The 14,360-nt window shown below is 42.9% G+C and overlaps 1 protein-coding gene across 4 annotated transcripts in view; it reads right to left on the bottom strand.

Moving 5' to 3' along the window:
- NRK (Nik related kinase) overlaps positions 1–14,360 on the bottom strand; it is a 1,461,188-nt gene that overhangs the window by 259,605 nt on the left and 1,187,223 nt on the right. For all 4 annotated transcript variants that reach the window (XM_069612728.1, XM_069612727.1, XM_069612725.1 and 1 more), the window contains one exon: positions 8,018–8,188. In XM_069612728.1, the coding sequence (XP_069468829.1) occupies positions 8,018–8,188 (171 nt within the window). The remainder of the gene's footprint in view (positions 1–8,017; positions 8,189–14,360) is intronic.

The raw sequence follows: 14,360 nt of genomic DNA, 5'->3' as shown, positions 1-14,360 counted from the left end.
TGCCTCCTTCTCCGCAGGACTGGTCCCCCATGCCTCAAGGAAGCCTGGATACAGCCGCTTCTGAAAATAAAACTCACTTGACCCCAATAACTACAGGACCATAACAACAGTCCCCTTCCTTCTAAAAATCCTTGACAAATCAGCATACATACAGGTCCAACACTTCCCAGTAACCAACCGCATTCTTGGTCTACGTCAATCTGATTTCTGCCCTGGTCATGGCACTGAATCGGCTCTGCTTGACCTAGTGGACCACAATATTCTATGTCAGCACCTCACCTCCTCTGCTCAGTTCTCCAACAAAGCCACAACCTGGATCACCTCCTTCCTTGAAGGCAGAGCCATGAGAGTGTTCTCAGACCAGGCCTGCACAGCACCATCCACCATCCACTGCAGAGTCATGCAGGGATCATGCATTTCTCCCACTCTCTGAAACATTTTTACAAAGCTACTTTTTGATATCTTGGACTCCATCGGCATAGCTTACACCAACTATGCTGATGACACCCACATCCTCCTCCCGCTTTCCGGTAACTATGAAACAAACGCAAAAGTCCTCGACACCGTCTACTCGACTATTCAGGCCTGGATGGCGGCCAACTGGCTCTGCTTGAATGGTAAAAAGGTCGAAATACTCCCAGTAGGTCACAAGGAAACCCTAAAAAAAACTCAATAGTCAATACACCTCCTTCACAGTTGACAACACACAGATTTGTGTCTCATCCTGTGTTAAGACCTTTGGAGTCCACCTGGATGCCACACTCTCTATGTCATGTCAAATTATCGCCTCCTCAGCCGCGTACTCCACTAAGCTGATTAATGCAGCCAAACCATTCCTATCTACAGAAAACTGCCTTTCCATTGCCAGAGCAAAAAAAGGCTCAAAACTAGACTATTGCAACGTCCTCTTTGCTGGCATCTCAGCTAAAAACCTAAAGAAACTCCAAATAATTCAAAACAAGACCCTCCGAGCTGCTCTCAACATTAACAAAAGAGAACAAATCTCTGCAGCCAGGCGCTCAGCATATTGGCTCCCTATTAAAGAACGAATCTTATTCAAGACGCTTGCCAACACTCATAAGTGCCTCTCTCACGCGGCCCCCCCACACCTTTCATCTAAAGTAGGCAGATCTGCTCTTCTAAGCCCACTAGAACACCCTACTCCCACCATCTCACCATCCCCATTGTCAAATGTGCCAAAGCAGGTAGAGCCAACTAACTGCACACACCCTCCTCAGTTCTCTCCCATATGTATGCTCGCTCTCTGTAACCTTAAGACCTAAATATACCTTTTATGCTATGTTGCTCTTGATGTAGCATGTTCTCTGTAACCCTGCGAACTATGTACATCATCGATGTTATGTTGCACCTCTGTAACAAAGTAACAGCGCCACGATGCCCATGGCTGTTTGTGCGCTATACAAATAAAAAAAAAAAAAAATGTAATACCATAGAAAATAACAACACGACACAGGATATACAGGACACAGTAGAGGATTTAATGGAGCACAGCATGTTAGAGCCATGTTAATTGTATGATGCAGACTTCAGAAATTCCCTTAGTTATGCAGGACGATCATAGTGCTTATGAGCACACAGGCTTGACCACTGTTAGTCCGGTGAAAGAAGACGCACATGGCACTAACAAATTGGTTTCCACTTTGTACCCAATAAAAACTGCATTGCTAAATACCTGTTCCACTGTTAAACATGCCACATAGGTGGCAGATTTAATTGTGAGCCAAGATCTTAACATAACCTCTGCACTTTCTTGTCTCTTGATTAACACCTACTCATTTATCAAGCATGCAACAGACATTGCTGATGACATTTTAGCAAAGCATGTAGATGTGTGCTTGGTTACGGAGACTTGGCTGCATGGAGCAGCAGGCCCGGTACCATTCACAGGGCTGATCATTCTTCGGGGTTCACTTTGATTAAAGGTCTTCACTCCAGATACATTCTGTGCACCTGACCATCCAGAATGACTGTGACAATCTTTATGTAAAAGCACTGATGTACCCAAACACTACCATTGATATTCTTTTGATCTACTGACCACCCACCCCCATGCCAGACTTTCCTGTTTTTATGGGTGAAATCTTTTTTTTAATTTTTTTATTTGCATTTGTTAAGCGCACTTGCAGCCCATGAGGCATCGAGGCGCTGTTACAGAGAAAACACAGATTAAGATTAGATTTTTTTTCTTTTTTTGTCTTAGTTACGAATTTATAACGCGCTTAAACACTCGGAGGTTTCTAAGCGCGGACCCGGGGATCGAACCAGTTGTTGCTTTGTGTCGTCTTGCTTCCAAGACGCGCACGCTGCCGCTGTGCTATCCTCCCGCCCCGTCTCAAGGCGACATCCAAGATTGTACTTCTGGGAGATTTGAACCTGAGACTTCATGATAAATCAGACTCCCTGGCCTCTGTTCCTGAATCAGCCTTGGCTGATCTAGGTTTCCGGCAAAACACAATGACTGCTACCCATAACACAGGCAGGACGATTGATTGGGTGTCTAGTTGGAATGTCAATATTGATGAGGTAGATATTAGCCTATGCCCCTGGTCAGACCACATGCTCATACACTTTAACCTCGGATACTCTCCTCAGCCAAGGAAAGTAAAACAGGAAAAAGCGACATTCACTTAAAAAAAATATACGACGCCTTACAACCACAGCGTTAGCCCTTTTCATTGAATATATGCTGGAAGATCTACCTAATCTAGACTCTGCCAAAAATATAGCCAATACATACACAGATATGTTTAAAACAGCACTAGATACACTTGCACCGCAAAAAGCCAACAATCTTGAAGTGAATCGATTAAAATACTCATTAGCAGCAAAGGAGCACAGAAGTTCAATTTTAAATGCTAACAAATCAATCCGCCTATGACTAGAGGATCAAGAGTGCAAACTGAGATACTAAAGAACTCTCTAAGAGGACCCTTGTTCCTCCATCCCACTGATCAATAAGGATAAAATGTGATGCCCCTCCATACAGGAAGCCATGAGGCATGAAGAGCAGAATGAGCAAATCCAGGAAGATATTCATGCTAAGCAAGAAAGCCATGGCCGGGAAAGCTATTGCAGAAGCAATGACACTCCCCATGATGTTAGCGTGAACGTTTCATTGTTTGAGTACGCCTCTGCTACGGAAAGCGAAACACTCATGCAAGTGCGCCAATTTAAGCCTGCCTTTTGTAAAGGGGATGTTTGCCCATCGAAGGAGGTGAAAGCCTGTGCTGAACAGCAGACACCCATAATTACCAAACCGATAAACTCCGTTTCAAGGCAGGTCTTGTGCCTACTAACATCAAGCAGACAGAGTCTCACCCTTGCTGAAGAAACCGTCCCTCGACCCTAGCTTGCCCTCCAATTACAGACCTATTTCTAATGATCCATTCTTGCTAAAGATCCTAGACCGGACTGCCTACTTACAAGTGCAAAATCATAGGGAGAACCATCAAATACTCGGCCAGAGACAGTCTGTGTTCCGCAGAGCACATAGTAAGGAGTCTACTTGGTTGGACCTTAAGGTTTATATGTTGGAAATATTGGATGCAGGACACACAGTGCTGCTCATGCTCATCGACCTTTCGGCAGCCTTTGACTATGCCGACCACAGTTTGTTGGCCAGCAGGCTTGTGCATTCCGCCCGCTTTTCATTCTCAGCGGCTAGCTGGATGCATTGCTTTCTTACAGTTCGTACAACCAGAGTCTTTGCGGATGAGCACAAGGCTGAGGTGGTGTTAACCTGTGGTGTCCCACAGGGGTCGTGCCTATCGCCATCTTTCTTTATTATTTTTACCATGCCACTTTTTGTGCTACTGAACGCCAAAGGAGTGTTGCATGCAAACTATGCTGATGACACTCAGTGTCTCATTCCCCTGCCAGGGGATTATACCAGAGACACTTAGGCTGTCGTCAATACAGTATATTACATTTTACAAAACTGGATGATGGACAATAGCATTGCACGTAATGATGCTAAAACAGAGATGATGGTTGTGGGCACAGCCGCAGAAATGAGAAAGCTGAGCCCAGGCTATAAGGAATTTCTTATTGCGGATTGTGCCATCACTACTCTTCCCAAAATCAAAACACTGGGTATGGTGATTGTCAAGAGCTTAACATGAAGGCTCATGTAAGCATGTAAGCTACCTGGTCTCATCTACATCCTACTACTTAAAATTGTTTGCACAGCTGAGGCCTTTCCTGTCCCGGGAAAACTGTGCATCAATTGTGTGGATGATCATTGAAACCAAACTAGAGTATGGCCCTAGCCTGTTACAAGGCATAAACAAAGAGGAAATCATGCGTCTCCAGATTGTCCAAAATAATGTTGTTAAGTTTGTAAAGGGATTGACCAGGAGGGATCACATCTAATAAGCCAGGAGAGCATTGCACTGGCTTCCAATTGCTAGTAGACTTTGCTTTCACATTTGGTGTATCAAGCATAAATTCCTGTACGGATTTAGTCCAGCGTACTTGTCGAATAGGCTTGGGTGGTTGCTGGTATGAAGGGCCCTGGGATCCAAGAGTCTAGCTTTACTACTCCCCCTCTAGCCAGGTTGGAGGTTGTGGTGCAGGACTCTTTCACGTATGCTGATCCTATAAGTTGGAATTCCTTACCCCTGGACTTGGGACTGTCAGTCTCTTATGAAATTCAAACATGGGTTAAAAAACTTCATGTTCAAGTAATCGACCGCCATGAACACAGACTGACTGCATTTTCCTTATATCCCCCTGTGTTTGTATTTGTTAGTCTTGTCTATCGCTGTTATGCCCACGGGCCTGTCTCATGCGCTATATAAATATAAATAAATACATAAATAAATAAATGTTTTAGACCAACAGAGATGCTCTAAAAACAACAAACGTACCGAAATATTTATTTACGTTTTCAGCAGAAATGTTTGCTGTGCATATTTTAAAGCTTGATGCCAGGGCTAACGTTAGATGTAAAGTTGCATGTGGGAATGTGTGGGGACTGTGCCATAATTAGACAGAACTTGGTCCTTCTAAAAAATCAGTAGACAATGTACACAAGGGACCACTGAAATAGTCAATAATATTCAGAAAAACGCATTCTGATTAACAGAAACCTTGACAAAGCTCTGCCTGTAAGGATGACATCTTTATGTGCCTAAACTCCTTGGTTTCAGGGGCTAGGAAGTTCAAGATAAACACCCTGCTGCTCCTATACAACTGCTGCTTCTTATTTAGGTAAGGATTAACTTCAAGGCTGCATTCCTTGCACTCACTTCCCTGTATGCCAACACTACCAGCTATTAAGCCACCATACACCTGACTTCTACTGGGCCCTGGGGCTTAAGAAGGCAGTATTTATTCGAGTTAGAGCTACCTACGAATCATGGATAAGCTTTGTTAAAAGGCCCCTTTTCTGGCAGTAATAGTGTATACTGGGAGCAAGCACCCTGTTCAGCTGAGACCAGTGATTTTCAGAAACGAAGCTCTGCGGTTATGCATGTAGGTGCACTTGCTTTTTCTTGCATTAAACCCTGTAGTTTGAAAACATGATTGTGCTCATTTCTGATCCGGTATCCATCACACAGCGCTGAACATTAGTACCTGGTGAACCTCAATCCTGGGACTAGCAATCCCTTCCCCGGGGAGGCCTGGGCATTGGTGACCTTTGCCGATCACTATCCCTGTATCCGACATCAAACTGCCGTGTTTTGGGCAAGATGGTCAACTTCATGACGGTGTGTACTTTGTACCTTGTTCCAAGAACTCAGACTATTCATCTCCACCATTTTGGCAACTGTTATCCTGTTGACTAACTCTATCTCCTCTTTCTAGTGGTTAAGCACAATGGTGATGTTGCTTGGTCTTGGGATGGATGCCAAAGGTACCAAGAAAACTGCTCATTAGGACCCTGTAGGAGCAGCAATGACTGCTCATAGTATATTGTCATTTCATTTCACCTGCGTCAATGGGTATGTGCACTTATGATTAATTCTTATTTTAATATAAAAAATACATTCACTTGAACTTTTTTACATTTTATTGAGAGCCTAAAATTCCTTTCTTTTTAACCTGGAATCAGAGCTGTGGAAGGTGGTTGTAGACAGAGATGTTTAGTTGTCATTGGACTCTTGTGGTGTATTCATTAAAGAGGGAGATGACACGCCAAAAAAAATCGATTGTATTTAATTGTTGCATGATTTCATGTATCTGATGTATTCTAGGTGTGTTTAACCAATGTGTCCTAATTTGAAAACATTTCGACCCCATGTTCACACTTCTCAACATTTAAAAAAAGAAAAAAAAAATCCACATATATTTGGTTGATGGCACCAAAGACCACCAAAGTCCCTTTCTCAGTTACCCCTTTAAGAAAAATGTTTGAGGATGCTTGTGGTCTCGTGCAGAAGGGATGTGACCTAGCAGTTCGGGCTGGACTACCCCCTTGGGGGTGGGACCAAGCCTGATTTGCATATGGTCTTTCACTTTTGTAATGGCTTGGCAGGGGAAGAACAATGGTCTGGAGGGTTGCCCAGAGCAATGCCAGAGGTTAAGATTTATTCTAAACCTTCCAGTCATCACCTCTTTTGTTTTAACCCTTTAAGAAGGGACCTGTAGAATCTTGCAGGCTATGAACCAAACATACGCTTCTAACCCAGTGACGACCACAGGCAAACGGGGAGCAATGCACTGTCTTGGCCTGTATGGCAGCCATGTGAGCTATGGTTACATACATAGGGCATTGACTTTGCTGTTTGAATGCCTTGATGAATAAGCATTGAATGAAAGCCTGTGCGCTGCATAGGGCTTGACTGCTGGAGTCAATGCATATATACAGTTTCGCTGGACTTCGATAGACGTGGTATGTTGCTTTGCGATTTATTGTCAATTTATGTTGAAGGGAGACAACTGCATTTGTTGCTTGAGGGCTGTGAAACGTTCTGTAAAGGGGATTCGTGTGATAGAAAAAGAGTGTAATGATGATGGACAGGTAGAGGGGAGTAGATACATTTGATCAGATCAGTGCTTGTGTAATTGCAGGATGCATTCTGATTGGTCATGGAAATGTAATGACGAAATGAGGCGTAGCTTTTCCGGTAGACGACTGCACGTAGCGTTGGAGGTCAGAACATCCTGACAGGCAGGCCCTGTAGACCAAAACAAATGTAAATCAAGGCAGCTATGCCATTCCACAGGAAACAAGCGGGAGTGGGTGAAGGTTTAGAAGCTGAGTACAGCTGTTCATAGTCCCTGGGTGTCAACAAGGCAAACGTTTAGGAAAGTTCAGAAGGACACACAAGTGTGGATCCACGTTGAGTACTCCCTCTGTGAGTCAATACTTAAAATTAAAATCACTTGTGCACTAGTGCAGCACTTCATGCCAAGTGACCCCTGCTTCTAAGAGCGGTAAAAACAGGTGATTGTATCACCAAATGCAACACTAATCAATCTAGAGGCATTGGAAGGATGAAAGGCAAAGTCAGCCTTGCCTGGGAATTGGAAATTCTGAAGTGCAGGCTGGTCCTCCCATATCAGAGACCAGTGCTTGGCGTACACGTTAGCCATCTGGATAGATCAACTTGACAGCAAAACACGTCAGTGGTCTGAGGAGACTGCCATGCGGATGCTCAAGCATCTCAATCGCTACTCTCCTGAGGATCCTGCCATGAATTGGTCCCCATTTAATTGTCTTGTCGTAAGTGCAGGCTCTCCTTTCCAGGCTGTTCAGTGAACTCATGTTAGACAGTTGGTGCACATTCGACCCTACTAGGTTTTACACACAGGATTAACACACAGATTAGTTGTGAATGTTTCATCCTAGGAGACATATCAACAGAAAGTGAAATATTGGCTGGCGGGACCTTGCTTGCAGTTGCAGTGTCTAAATTAAAATGTAAAAGTAATGTGATGAGAAAGAGGGAAGAAAATAATACACAGAGAAGGCCACTTGAGACAGGATTACAATGACAGCCCATCCCTGGGGAGCAGTCAGGCTGGGACCACACTGCAGCGTAAATCCTACCTGCTCTTTTTCGGATTTGATAGGAGATCCGTGCCCGGTTTGCGCAGTGTTGTGCTGGTTGAGGGAGGTGACAGAGCGATGGCTTTGCTGTAAGAGATCTGGTAGCAGGTAATTTTGATTGTTAAGGTTTTGCTGTTCTTGCTGGCTGCTGCAATTCTGTTTCACTGGGCTCTGTTGGGAGGAAAATAAAGCAATCAACACACCCACAACTTTTTAGCCACAAAGACCAACTCTGGATGATTAAAGCAATATATGAATGAGATGATAGGTTATTTATGACGTGCTTAACACCCAGAGGTTTCTAAGTGCAGACCTGGGGATCAAACCTGTGGTGCTCTGTACCGTCTTCTTTCCAAGGCGAGCACATTGTCCCTGAGCTATCCTCCCAAATAGAATATGGTGTGCAATGAAAGTTGCTGGATTATTTTGTATTATCAAGGTGATTTTGCCTCTCACTTGGCGGGCTTTAACATTTATTTCTCTTTTGTTTCTTGGGAGCTTCTCAGCAGTCAGTATAACTCATGTTTGTGTCTATGCACAGGGCATATTACAAATATAGAATGAATGAGGGATACATTCAGGTGTTATTGTCATCTCTAAAAAAGAACCCGTAAGAATGTCCTGCGGTACATCCAAAATGCAATGAAGAAACGGATCTGTGTGATTTGGCCGTGGCATAATGTTCGCGGCGGAATTGACCGTAGTCCATTTTGCAGCGAAACCAATTTTGTCATGGCTAAAATTCATAAATCTATGCCTCCCACCACCCCCAATACGTCCCCACTCTCCCCCACTTAACTTTTGCACGGCCGCTTTATTTCTGACCCTGCAGCATCAGTTCCGTCCCTCTTACGCGGGGCGGATCTGACGCTGCAGGGTCTGCCTTTCTTCTTTTTTTTCTTCCTGTTCCCTGCCTCTAATCCTCAGGAAGTGGGGGACACCACCGTTACCTCCAAAGGCCATCAATACCGAACATGGGAGCGCAGGACACCCCCGCAAACCCTGCTCCTCATTTTTGGTAGTGATTACCCAATTTGATCGATTTCAATCGTTCGAATGGTACTGGCCGAATTCGGCCAGATGTATAATTCAATCAATTAAAATAAATCGAATTGGGTAATACCGCAGAAACAGTGGTCAGTATGAAGAGGGGGATGACGTATACGTGTCCTAATCTGATATGCAATGAATGACTTGCTATACATCCCAACTGACATTCTTCTCATCAGTGACACACCAATGTCAACACACACTAGAGAAGCCCACATGTATGTACTTCCACTCACACACCAGGAAGACTGCTTTGGAGCTCATAATGCTCAGATGTCAATCTCACAAATATCCATTCCATTATAAAGTCAAGTGTAGTGTAATATTCTTATGCTTCATTGACCAAGGGATGGTCATGATCGTGAGATAATAGCCTGCCCACAAGTTATTGCCCCATGCAAATCCGAGGTCTATGCATTTCGGAAGGGTCATTATCCTATGCGTTCGTAACTCCTTATGAGGACTATAGGGCTACAAGCACATGGAGCTATGCAACTTAAAAGGAAAGTACATGATATTAGGCTGCTGCTCAAGTCAGAATGCTATGCATTGAGATCCATACCAAAGACTATGGACTATATAATGGGCATCCTGATTGTCTAAGAAAAGGCCTCTAATGAATCCATGTGCTAATATGACATTCCATGATCTACTACAGTAGAACATAAGAACATTTAATTAAAAGAGCATGATATTGTTAGAACCCCCAATTGTGATCTCACAATAGTTTGATTGCATTATAATCCTCTAATGGTGATGTTAGTGTACACTTACTGACAGACGATAGAGGTTACAGGAGAGGACTGAAGCCCACCGTCTGCAAGCCTCTAGCCAGAGGAAAAGCAGACTGCATTAAGGAACTAACACCTTCAGTTATCAAAAACAAATGAAGCCTTTCTAGGCAGCACAACGATGCAATAACAGCCAGCTTAGAGCTTCAATTTCACGTAACCTGATGGATGTACTCGGCTGCCAAATACTCTTGTTATACGCTGTGGTCTATTTCCTGACACTCCCTTCCAGAATGCCATTGCTCACCTTTCCTCACTCTCCCTTGCTGCTTCTCCCTCTACCCCCCAGTCTCATGGGGTCTCCACCAATTCTGCTTGCTTCATGTATGGCAGTAGAAAGATCCCCCTTCTTCCTACCTGACCTCATTTAATTTGTTTCCTAGGAGATGTTAATGCCAAATGCATCTCCACAAGGAAAAAGGATGAAGACAGGCAGATCTTGTCAGATTGAACGAACATTTGTCTTAGGAGGATAGCTCAGGGGCAACGTGCTCGCCTTGGAAGCAAGACAACACAGAGCAACAGCGGTTCAATCCTCGGTCCATGCTTAGAAACCTCTGGGTATTAAGTGCGTTATAAATATCATATCATATATATATATAACTGAGAAAGATAGCTTCCGGATTGAGAAAGTAGTCACTTTGTTTTCGGATGATCAATTGTGGATTTAAATGGGACAACCCATTAATGCTACGGTGGTGATCGTCTATGCTTCTACCCGTGGATATGATTTTTCCAACATAAAACATCACTGAAAGGGATTCCCCAAGGGCAAAGTGACCATTAGCTACTAAGACTAAAATTGAAAATGACCAGAGAAAGCCAAGTAGAGGCGGTAGTGGCCAGTGAAATTGTTGTTCAAAATGGTGGTACGAGAATTGCTTGGTCTGCAGTTGCGAGTTTAGTGAAAGACGGGTATGGGTTATCTTTCTTCACAGAAAATAGGCAATCCCTAGAACATTATTGGCTAGCTGGAAAACGTCATGAAAGCCTAATGGAGATATTTAAATTGAATGGGCAGATCAGGCTTGGGAAGAGCCCATGAATTCAAACATGATACTATTGATAGGACCAACTCTTAGAGGTAATAATGAAGAGCACAGACACATGGCCCTTACTGCATTGAGTCCATGGACAAAGTCTGGTAACCCATAATAAAGCCATCTCTAAGCAGGAGTGGCAAAGTCACATGATAAACCTGTTCCCCTATATCATGGACGAAAGAAGGACTAACGCCCAGATATTTGACATATGGGAACATCACTGTACGTCAAAATAATGTATTCAAATAACTATATTAAAAAAACTCTAGGGGAATGGGGACGAGGGTTTTGTGTAACATGTTACTTAAACATGCACCAGTTTACTGGGGTGGGTTGTTTTGTGTATGATTTGAAAGTATTGGATGGAGGGGATGAGAGAGCAATGCCAGAATCCTGGAGAATAAGCATTGTTTTTCCAATATATCAAGAAGGGAAGCAGGAAGAGCCCATAAGCTACTAGTTGTTAGCCCTGTTGGATGGGCCAGGCAAAACATTCGCAGAATGGTTGTTGAGAGCTCCAACCTCGTGGGTGTAGGAGAAGAATAGGTTTTCACTGTTTCAGACAGGTTGTAGGCCGGGCTTTTGAACCAGTGTAAATACACTGACTCCGAGATTCCTGGCACACATAGCTTCAACTAACAATAACACCTGACCATTCTGTTACTTATGTGCGGAATGTCCGTGATATATTGGGCTCCAAACTGGGGCATAAATAGTACATGTCTGGATGTTATTAAAATTCAGATAGGGCTGTATATGGATCATCCTAGCTTAGTAACAAAAGACATTCAAATCACGGGTGGACTTAAGCAAAGTTGTTTCTTTGGCTCCCTAATGTTTCATTTCTATATAGGTGGATGTAACAGGTATACGAGGCTAGGTCTGTACCTGTCCACCTAACCTTGATGCACCCCATACGCTTATCAGAAGCAGGGCATACGCTGACGACTTAATAACCCTCTATACCTTTCCATTACAGTGTGCATTGGAAAGGATGTCTCTTTTTTAATTCAACATCAGCTGGAGCTAAAAAAAGTTAAATAAAAAATCATGTGTTTTGGCAAAACAAAACAAAAATATTGGTCACTGATGTATTTACTTGTGCACAAACTGAAGTTGTTTTTCAATAAAAACTGTTGATTCAAACGTTTGATGCTAGACTAAGCTGGCACATAATCCGAAATATGATGATGAATAAAGATCCAATAGTCATGAGCGTATTAACAAAATGTGGTGTGAGATAAGTGGATATCCTTTATAACAGTGAAGGCCATAATGATGGTCTTATTTGCTGTTGAATGCTCGGATTTCTTGGGATCTTAGTTGGATATGCGGACTACATGGTCATATCTGGAGAAGGCCTCTGGAGTTGTCTACAGGAATGTCTAGTGGGTATACTATGACAGATGTTTGACTGGTTTCCCAGGGCCCCACTGAGACGGGTGGGCTACTATGTTTAATGTAAAGATCCACCGCGCTGAGCAAAACACCCTAAAAAGGGACGGAGTGAATAATATTAGACACATTGCTGGGCTGATATATGGCAAGCTGTGTATGAACAATTTTTGGAGGCTAACTATAGATATTCCAACTGAGATGTTCTTTTCCCTAAGCAATGCTCAGTATGAAAAACAGATATAAAGGGATCTAGCTGAAAAAGATTAAGAGAATATCTATTTGGCCCTGCGGAATAATGCTCGAACATTTGAACGTATAGGTTTTTTTCTCGAGCTTTTGGGACTGAAGCCATTTACAGAGATCCATTTTAAAATTCAGTGAAAAGCCATTGCCCTGTGAAATTAAGACTGTATTTACTTCAGAGCTATGTGATCACGGGGAGCTGAAACATTTCCTCTGGAACACTAAGGATCCTGTAGGGACTGTAAAGGCCAACAAAGATATGAACGGCGCAATTCCCAAATCTTACGGTGTCTCACAGTGTACATTTATGAAAATACTGGTAGATAGCTAGTAGATAACTGGTAGCTGTACTAACCAATCCACTGTTTCCTGCTCCTCCAACATATCCATCACCACTATGACTGGGGGCTAATCACACTGCACATAGACACACCTAGAACTCATCTAATTCTCACACTCAACCATCCCTCTAGAGGTAACATACCCATACAATAGTCCATAAATCCATCAACACTTAAGCACAACAATCATTCGTGACCTTGGACCTCCTTATGGATATAACTAACCAGTGTGCACAACCGCTACCCCACCCTAACTTCATACCACCCGCACACCCAACACAAATACTAGCATATATTCCGAGTCACTGAGTCCTACCCTTATGGTTACAGCAAGCGGGGTCTCTCAACTAACTCCCACAAGCAAAACAACGCACACAGATGCCAGTTCATCCTGGTTCGGAACCTATCCTATCCTCACTAGCACACCCCACCCTCTTCTCTTGCAGAGCACCTGGAGACTGCCCTTGGGTAGTAGCGGTGCATGGTATAAATCAACATAAAATAACTTAACATAACAAAACAAAACATAATAAGGAACAATTATAGTGAGATTCATTCTAATAAAGATATCTAGCCAGCGAGGAGCCCTCTTTAATTTGTGCTGGTTTATTTAATTGGTATTTCATCTTAAGGATATTAAAGAGAGGGCAAGTTTGATAATGTATAGGATTGAATTATCATTAATATAATGAGTACTGAAATTTGGTGTGACAGAGTTTAAAAGAGTGACATGAGACTTGGGTGTAATAGATGTGTGTGCAGTGATTTCATGAAAATGTGTCAATAGTGTTAAGACTGCAACCTGACAAAGGTCAATGAAGGCCTGAAACAGTTGTAAAGGTTAACTTCTATTCATGTGTGTTTGTTTAGGCATATGAAGATATGTCATAATTGTAATAAGTGGTTTGATAAATATGTGTATCCACTTTTGTCTAAACCATATTACACAAAACAAATAATAATAAAATGGAGGTAAATTGACACCCTCCTCATAAGGAAACATATATCTGCATGAAAGCCCTAATCCTTATCCACTGCTGTTGGCCATATTATTCCTATTGCCAATGTCTGAGCATCAACCAACTCAATACTGGGTTTTTTCCTTTTTATTTATTCCCTATATTGATTAATTAATACTCATTGTATTACCTTGTTTGTGTATTTTGTTTCCAGTTGCTATTTTTAACAATGTAAGTGTGATTTGAAGGAGGGCAGATTGGGTAACTGGAGGATGCACATGGAAGGCCTGGTGTGGAGGCCTGTATCACCATGGTTATGCAGCCCTATAACCGCCGGTGAAACCTCTGCACCATCTGAGTGTCTTCTTTTCCCAGCTCTAGCTTTCACAGATTCAGAGATTTAGTCGAGTACATCCGAAAATGCTGCCAAACGGTGCTACTTGAATAGAAACAGAGTATTAGACTGACGTCCATTTGACACTTCTTAGCTTATGGAGGCGTACCCGTTGGCTGGTGGC

This window comes from Ambystoma mexicanum, chromosome 5p, assembly GCF_040938575.1.
Source record: "Ambystoma mexicanum isolate Mex_15411 chromosome 5p, UKY_AmexF1_1, whole genome shotgun sequence".
Taxonomy (NCBI): Eukaryota; Metazoa; Chordata; class Amphibia; order Caudata; family Ambystomatidae; genus Ambystoma; species Ambystoma mexicanum.
This window is presented reverse-complemented; position numbering and strand designations above follow the sequence as displayed.